The 9,460-nt window shown below is 37.6% G+C and overlaps 1 protein-coding gene across 1 annotated transcript; it reads right to left on the bottom strand.

The window, feature by feature from the left end:
- Positions 1-3,121: 3,121 nt before the first annotated feature.
- Positions 3,122-4,810, bottom strand: LOC142612092 (uncharacterized). The gene is made up of 5 exons (XM_075784217.1): positions 4,607-4,810; positions 4,286-4,471; positions 3,981-4,132; positions 3,755-3,827; positions 3,122-3,700 (listed from the first exon to the last, which is right to left on the bottom strand). Exons 1-5 carry the CDS (start codon positions 4,808-4,810, stop codon positions 3,122-3,124), a joined length of 1,194 nt encoding a protein of 397 aa, XP_075640332.1.
- Between the last annotated feature and the right edge of the window lie 4,650 nt (positions 4,811-9,460).

The raw sequence follows: 9,460 nt of genomic DNA, 5'->3' as shown, positions 1-9,460 counted from the left end.
TCATAATATACCAAGATATGAGATGGCAAGATTGGATAGAATAAGGCAAAACCAAGAGAGAATTGATGTTTTGGGATTGAAGCACATCTCAACTTCTCTAAAGGATTCTGCTCAGTCCAATTGTGCAAAAGGGAAAAGAAGTAAAGCTAGTGTTATGGTAGATGAGGATTATGTACCACCTATTGGTGACGATGACAATGATAATGAGTCATCTAATTCTATAATCCATAAGGTACAATAGATGTTCCATAGGGTACAATAGATGATAATAATTTTGTTCCATTATTTGTAATGACTTTGTTGTTTCATTAAATGTATGTTTGTTAGTTACAGATGGCACCAGGACGGCTTACACACTCGCGAGGTAAGGCATCTATTCCGGTGGTCCAATCTACGGTTCAATCTACGGAAACACCTCCTGAGGCAAATCCTCTTGCCCAAAGTTCTTCTAGTGCAGAGGCGCAAGCTACCGATACATTAACTAGCACGACTGGTAGTTACATAGAGATTATACTTCACTTAATTTAACATTGATAATGTTTAAATAAGATCAGCTAGTAGAAATACCCATGGAACAACACGAGGTATAGCCGTACGGGCACTTGTTGAAAAAAGTGGTAAGCTGCCAGTACGTATAGCTGTAGAGTACGATGCTCCTGTTGGAAAGAATGCGTGCAAGCTTGTCAATCAAATTGGCGTACAAGTGCGAAGTAATTTGTCTAATTACAATGTGAAAAATTGGAAAAGTGTTGATGTTGCTACTAGAGATGTGGTGCTTCAAAATATAGTGGTAAATTTACATTAATAACGTCTAACTTGTCTTTGTTTTCATTAAGCATATTAAATTTATATAATGATATTTTTATAATACATATACACTTCATTTTACATGATCAGTTTGAGCTACACGAAGATTTCAACTTGGTAACAAAAGCATTAAATACAAAATGTGGAAGATTATTGAGTTGAAACTCCAACAAGTTGCATCAAACTTATAAAAAGCTTGTAGAATCTCATAGTGCTGACTATGCAAGAAGCCACCCGCCAAAGAATGCCACACTTGAGCAGTGAACTGGACTCATTGATGGAAAATGGACTAATAAGGATTGGCTAGTAAATTATTTATGCGTATATTTTTATTATACAATGTTTACTATATTATGTTGTCAAATGATTAACTTAATACTTAGATGAAGTAAATGTATACTGTTTTATTCATGATTTAGTAAGTATCTTGAATGTTCTGTATTAGGAAAAATCAAGAAAGAACTCTGAAAATAGGAAGAAAACTTCAGGCAAACATAAATGCGGGACAAAGGCACTTGCTGTTAGGGTTGATGAGGAGGTGAATGTTTTTTTCATTTTCTTAAACCTCAATATATTACATGTTGTGATTAATTAACTATATCTATCTAACCCTCGAATGTTAATTAATTAGACAAATAATAATGGCGGTCAAGTTCCTGAATTGGCAAAAATCTTCAAAGATGTTCATTTCAATCCAAATACAAATATGTGGATACACCATGAGGATGAAGTGACATATGTATGTGTAGCATTCCATCCCTATCATTCCATTTCTATCATGTGTGTAAAGCTATAACATATGTAGTATTAATGTTGTGATTGTTTGTTTATTTCTCTCTTTCAAGTGATAGGAAACTATTCTCAAAGTGCAAGAGGATCATTGTCAAGATCCTAATGCAATTCCCCTTACACAAAAGGAGATCTCAAACTTGGTTTTTAAGAAGAAGTCCGGTAATGTAAAAGGACTTGGCATGAGACCTTCTTCTTCTCTAGTAACCACCGCTTCATCTAGTTCCTCGGTAGAGTATATCCAACGGCTAGAAAATGAGATAATTGAGCTCAAAGAGGCAAGAGCTAGGGACCAAGAGGAGCGAGTTAGGGACCAAGAGGAGCAAGTTAGGGAGCGAGATAGGGAGCAAGAGGCATGAGCTAAGGAGCAAGAGGCACGAGCTAAGCAAGAAGAGGTCCAACAGAATATTCTTAACTTTTTGAGAAGTAAGGGTTATGATGATGCTCTTACCTATGGGGGTGGTTCATCTTCAAGTTAAAACACTTATTGGTTAGGACTTTATATTACATTTGAAAATCTATATTTTCTTTCTACAACTTATAAATTAGGAGTTGTGATTTTAATTCATTGGTGTGGCTACTCTTAATGCATTGTTAGAAATGTTTCTTATAACATAGTTAATGTTTTTACTTTATGATTTTCATGTAGTATTGTTTTTATATTTGTACAGATTTCTTATTGGTGGCTTTTAGGAGATTTACTTTTTGGCATTACTTGAAGACATATGAGGACATTTTTCATTAGTTCTAATTATATTCTGCTACACTTTTTGTATTGTTATAAAACATCTTGAGTTATTGCATGTATTGCAAACTTTTATTGTATGGAAGGAGTTTGAATTGGATGCTACTTTTATTTTTTACTTGTGGAATATATAGATCTTTTTTTATAAATGTGTTGTTCAAATTTGAGGTTTTAATAATGTAATGACAGGTTACATGTTAATATCAAAGCTATGAAAAAAATAAAAACAGGCAATAAGTTTTAGCGACGAATTTTTTCGTCACAAATATTGCAACAAAAAATTGTTTTAGTGACGAAATATTTCGTCGCTAAATGTAGCAAAATTTTGTAAGAAATGGTTTTAGCAACGAAAATTTTCGTCACTATATGTGCTTGGATTTTCTTTAAAATAGTTTTAGTGACGAATTTTTTCGTCGCTATATGTACCCGATAATAGTTTTAGTGACGAAATTGTTCGTCACTATATATGATTTAATAAACTGAAGTGTTTTTAGTGACGAAATATTTTCGTCACTAAATAGTGTTTCTAGCAAGGAAAACATTTAGCGACGAAATATTTTCGTCGCTAAAAGTTTTTTCTTTTTAAAACAAATCGGACTTTTAGTGACGAAAATTTTCGTCGCTAAGAATTTTAGCAACGGGGTTTTAGGGACGAAATGAGTTTCGTCACTAAAAGTCCGATTTCGTCTCTAAAGGTTCTTAGTGACGAAAAACTGAACTTTTAGTGACGAATTTTTTCCTCACTAAAAATACATTTTGATGAGTGTTTGGAGCAAACCTCTAACACTGGTCGCACTTCTTCACATACTTTTGTACTTCCCTTTGCATATTTGGCCACCAGTACCCCTGGGTAAGTGCCTTGTGAGATAAGAATCTATCTCCTGTGTGGCTTTCACAAATCCCTTCATGTAATTCTTCTAAAAGTAGCTCTGTTACTTCAGGGTGTATACATAGCAGGTATGGTTTAGAAAAAGAGCATTTGTACAGCTTTTGGTCCTCGAATAGCCAGAACCGAGGAGCTTTTCTATGTACCTTATCCGCTTCGAACTTCTCCTCAGGCAAGATATCTTCCTTAAGGAATAACACTATAGAGTCCATCCAACTAGGTCCTGCCTTGGTCTGATGAATTTGGACCATGTCACCTTTCATCTTAGTAGGCTTGCACAAGTCTTTGGCAAGGATCACCCGAGGTAAGCTCTGTGCTAAGGATGTTCTGAGGGTGGCCAAGGAATCAGCATAGGTATTCCTGCTTCTAGGAACTTGCACTAAGGTGAAAGACTTAAACTTTAACTGTAAATGTCTCACTTGATTCAAGTATTCTTGCATTCTCGGATCTTTGGCCTCTAACTCTCCTTCCACCTAGCCAACAACCAATCTTAAGTCTGAGAACATCTGCACTATTTTTCCTCCCACCTTCTGGACCACAGCCATCCCAGCCAATAGGGCCTTATACTCAGCTTCATTATTTATGGTTGAGAAGTTTAACCTTAAGGATTTTTCAATAACGATCATCTTGGGAGAAACTATAACTAGCCCTACTCTTGATCCTCTTTGATTTGTCGTACCATAAAAATACACCTTCCAAGATGAAGGTTCTTACAGGGAAACCATGCCAACTGATTTTCCATCCATATTCTACTTGTCATCTTCTTCTTTTACAGAAGGTTCAGCAAACTCGACCACCAGGTCTGCAAGAACCTGACCCTTAACAGAGGTACGTGGCATGTAATTAATATCAAAGGCCCCCAAGATCGTACCCCATTTGGCAATTCTTCTAGTGTAATCAGCACTCTGAAGTATTGATTTGAGCGAAAGTTGGGTTAAAACAACAACTGTATGAGATTGGAACTAATGGTGGAGCTTACGCGTAGCATGCGCCACTGCCAAAATGGCCTTTTCCAAAGGTAGGTAACAGATTTCTGCCTCATGTAATGACTTGCTCACGTAGTAAACCGGCCTCTGCACACCATTGTCAACCCGTACCAGTACCAAACTAACAGCATGAGAGGCCACAGCAATATAAGAAAACAAAACCTCATCCTTCTCTGGTCTGGACATAACAAGTGACCAAGAAAGATATTCCTTAAGCTGCTGAAAAGCCAAAGCACGTTCCTCAATCCATTCAAATCCCTTTTACTTATTCAACAACTGGAAGAAAGGCCAACATTTGTTCGCAGACCGAAAGATGAATTAGTTCAAGGCAGTCATTCTCGTTAATTTTTGAACTTCTTTAGGATTCCGAGGTGGTTGTAAACTGTTAATTGCCTTAACTTGATCAGGATTGACATCAATTCCACGATAAGTGACCATATAACTTAGAAACTTATTTAATCCCAAGCCAAAGGAACATTTGGAAGCATTGAGGCGCAATTTGTGTTTCCTTAAGATCTCAAAGATATTCCCCAAGATCTCAAAGATATTCCCCAGATCTCGGACATGCTCAGACACCATCTTACTCTTCACTACCATGTCATCTACAAAAACCTCAATATTTTTACCTAGTTGTGGCTCGATCATCCTTGTCATCATCCATTAATAGGTAACCCCTACATTCTTTGAACCAAAGGGCATTACTTTGTAGTGATAATTTCCTGTAAGAGTGACAAAGGCTATTTTCTCCTGATCATCCAAGGCGAGAGGTATTTGATGATATCCTTGGAAGGCATTCAGAAAACTCATCCGAGGATGCTTAATAGTGGCATCTATCAATTGATCTATACAAAACATTGGGAATGGGTCTTTGGGATAAGCTTTGTTCAAATCTATAAAGGCTACACATACTCGTCATTTCTCATTCTTCTTTTTCACCATCACTGTATTAGCCAACCATTCAGGATAAAATGCCTCTTTGATAGCCCCTGCTTGCTTGGGCTTGATCAACTCCTCATTGACAACCTCGGAATGCTCTTTAAATGATCTTTGAGGTGGTTGTTTCTTGGTATGACAATTGGGCTGACATTCAAATGATGACAAATGAAGCTTGGATCTACCCCCAGGGCCTCGTAAGCATTCCAAGCAAACAAATCAATATCTTCCCTAAGGAACATCATTAACTCGTCCTTCTCTTAAAGAGGCAATTGAGCTCCGACCTGAAAGTATTTCTCCTTATCATTACTTATAACAACCTTTTCTAACCCTTCACACTCTACCTCCTCCACTGGATCCTCAGATAACACCGGCTCCTTTGATTGCTACAAACTTCACTCATTTGATGTCGAGGACTCTCCCTCAGCTTGGTCCCTAATTGTGGCCACCAAGCACTGCCTAGCCATAGACTGGCTCCCTATCAACTCTTCAACCTGGACACCAAACAGATTTTTCACCTTCAAATGCAAAGTTGAGGAAATAGCCTTCATGGCATAAAGCCAGGGTCTTGCCACTATGGCTGTGTAGGGAGAATACGCATCCACCACTATGAAGCTGACCTCCACCATCTCCGACCTAGTTTGCACTGGTAGCTTGATCTGCCCCATTGGTATAACTAACTTTCCATTGAAACCTACCAAGGGTGAATCATAACTAGTTAAATCCCTGAGTTTCAGCCCCAACCCTTTATACAAGTCAGGGTACATAATCTCCGCCCCACTGCCTTAATCAACCAATACTCATTTCACATCATATCCCCTATCCTGAAGGTAACCACCAATGCATCATCATGCAGTTGCAAGGTTCCAGTCTTATCTTCATCAAAGAAACTCAGCGCTAGTCGGATCTCCATCTTACTCCTCTTGGGCTTATGGTAGAATGCCCCCTCAGGTGGTTGGGTTACGGATAGTACCCTAGAGTGATGAGAACCAACCCTTCTGGGGGTAGCAAGAATAACATTGATTGTGCCCAGAGGTGGTTTTGAAGAAGTATCCCTCTGAACCTGACCCTGCCTTGGCCCCTCTGCCCGTTGGGATGATAAACGAATTGATTTAATTTGCCACCTTGGACTAGCTGCTCCAGGTGTCCCCATAGAGTTCGACAATCCCCAGTAGTGTGTCCTCGCTCCTGGTAGTACTGACAATGAAGGCTCTGGTTGCGCCTTATGGGATCTTCTCCCGTTTTATTTAGCCATTGAAAAAAGGATTCATTCTTGATTTTTTTCAAGATCTGATGCACTGGTTCTTGAAACAACACATTAACCACTTGTGGCACAGCAGTAGCCTCAGACTGCCCAAAAAAATCCTGCCGAGGACGATTATTGTTGTACTTATCTGACTTGAAGTCTCTCCTATCCTAAGAGAGCACTTTTGCTTTGCCTTTACCTAACTATTGGTCCTCCTCCACCCATTTATACTTATCAATGCAGTCCATGAGCTGACGTACATTATCAACCGATTTCCCTGTTAACGATTTCCTCAAACCGTGCTCGGTAGGCAAATTGACCTTAAAAGTTCTTATGGCCACATCATTAAAGTCCTTATCGATCTCGTTGAACATCTCTCAGTATCTATCTGAATACATTTTTAGGGTCTCCCTCTCTCACATAGTTATAGACAGCAGAGAATCCAAGGGCCAAGGAACCTTGCTACACGTAATAAAGCGAGATCCAAATGCCCGAAAGAGTTCCTTGAAGGAACCAATAGAACTTGCCCCTAGATCATTAAATCACCTTATTGCCACAGGTCCCAAACTAGATGGGAATACCTTACACATCAAAGTCTCATTCTTGGAGTGCACATCCATCCTCTAATTGAAATGGCTCACATGCTCCACATGCTCCACCGGGTCCATTCGACACTCTACTTATAGCGTCGTTCCCCAGGCCCCTGCAAGATGAATTCCTACCCCTGCGGTCAAGAGGGTTGTCCTCCTCATACGAGAATAATTCACTAGGGGGGTTCCTTGACTTGGGCCTATAATTGTTATCCCCGCCATCATCAGAAAAAGGGTCAGAAATAAAAGGAGTTCACTTCTGTCGTTCGTGACGCAACTTCCTCCTCAAATAATCAATCTCCAATTGCATAGCTCTAGCATTTTCCTCATGAGAGAGCTTGCTCCCACCTCATGACGGACTCCTGCTAGTATGAGTGGTGTACACACTTCCCACCCGGCCCCTACTTCGTTCAAGATTGAGGAAGTGATCTTGACACTGGGACCCTATAGACTCCGCTTGGCGGACCTGATCCTACCATAACATTAAACTCACTAAAACACAAGGTTTCCCCACAAACGGCACCAATTGTAGGGACACAATTTGTACCAAAGCCCAAAATAGGAAGGGAATAGGCCCAAAGAGCCCAATACAATGAATTTGTAGATAGTGAGTTTGAAACCTAGGTTGTAATGAGTTTGTACATCAATTATAGTGGGTCAAGATAACTATAAAATAAGGATGAAGCAGTTTATGTAAGATAAATTGTCCTCGGACCTAATTCGAGGAGGCTAATACTTCTATATATCTCACTTAATGATAGATTACAAATATTGTTTTTCGGTCTACAATGTTTTTCTCTCTATCTTCGTCCATTCCTTTGTCCTGGGGGTTTCTTCTGCCTTTTATACCATCATTCCTCCTCTCTCTACCCTCCACGTATGGATCAGATTGTTGGTCTGTATACTTGTCCCATCAACACCTTCCTGAAACCTTTGGAAGTAGCTATAAGGCTAAACACTACTGCTCAGGCATCACTTCCTCATTAATGCAGTTAGAGAGTTAGCTACTAAGCATTTAAGGTGGTGGAAGCAGCTTAATTTCTCTTAGATATTTCATAGTCTTTCCTTGTCCTGTGCTCTTACAATGTATATCCATACCTACAGGATCTCCTAGAACGTTGTTTCTAGGTGGCAGACCGCACCTTCTAACCTCGGCATTGCTCCGCCGAGGAAGTATTCCTCCTTAGACCACCTTGTTGGACAATCATGATTAGAATTTCCCTTTTTACTTACCAACACGGATTCTCAGGAAGACATTTGTCCGTCCTCGGACTAATTAATGTCCTCGGATTGGGCTTCTAGCCCAATATATACTCCTGGACCTATCACCCCTATAATCATAATAATAATAATGATAATAATAATAATAATAATAATATAGATAGTAGATTAAAGAATTTATTGGGTGTTTTTTTAATAATTAGATAGTTACAATGGGAGGTAGCTTTAGAAATGCCTATCAAGTGAGTTACAGGGTGCTCTTGAAAGAAGTTATTAATTATTGATTGTTAAGAATTTTAGACAATATAAGGGAAAAAATAATTTTTTTTTTTTTTTTACAAGTTACTCTTGTAACCCATGTGGATCGTGATCCCAATGTACATTCTTGATGGTCTAAATATTGGGTTTGTTTATTATTTATTATTAATTCGATGGTTGTGGGGGAGAGATTTCAATCATGGATGTTTTCTTAGAAATTATTTATTTATAACTTCTTTAAAACTAAAATTCTAAAAGCTTGAATATGATAATTATTTCAAATTATTTTCTATGGTTTATTATAAGCAGATCATGTATTGTCCATTAAAGTTATTTATTCATTAAAAAAAAAAACTAAAACAGTTCTAATATGTTTTATGGAAACAAAAAATAGTTCTAGATATTAGATAAAAATTAAAGTGGATTTAATCCTTAAAGGAGAATACAGCCTAAATATCAAAAAATTAAATAAATAAAGGAAACCTTTTTAATTCTATTTTAATTAGTAAAAGATAGTAATTTTTTTAAGAAATAAGTATAATTGCTATTAATCATACAACTTGAACCCTTTTTCTCAAGCACTTTGTGCATGTCGAGGTGTCAATTCAGCTACAAAGTCTTTATCTAAGTAAATCTAGAGTATAGTTATCACTTAAAAAGAATTATAACTATTTCAAGCCAGGTAAAAATGATGTCTAACTTTTTAAAAAGAAATTCATTTCATTCTTCAAATTAAAGTGAGGTTTGATTTAATGAGAAAGCTATCAGTATTAACTCCAATCAAAGGACTAGTTAGAGCATGTAGTAGTAAGCAATTGACAATAAAGGAGACCTTTTTAAATCTATTTTAATTAGTAAAAGATAAGTATTTTTTAAAAATAAATAATTACAATATGCTACAAATTCCGCAACTTGAATCATTTCCTCCTAGACCCCCAAGTACTTTGTGCATGTCGAGATGTTAATTCAACTACAAGGTCTTTAGCCAAGTAAATCTAA

Source organism: Castanea sativa, chromosome 10, assembly GCF_040712315.1.
Source record: "Castanea sativa cultivar Marrone di Chiusa Pesio chromosome 10, ASM4071231v1".
In the NCBI taxonomy this organism is placed as follows: Eukaryota; Viridiplantae; Streptophyta; class Magnoliopsida; order Fagales; family Fagaceae; genus Castanea; species Castanea sativa.
The sequence above is the reverse complement of the archived record's forward strand: the minus strand, read 5'-3'. Positions and strand labels throughout refer to the sequence as shown.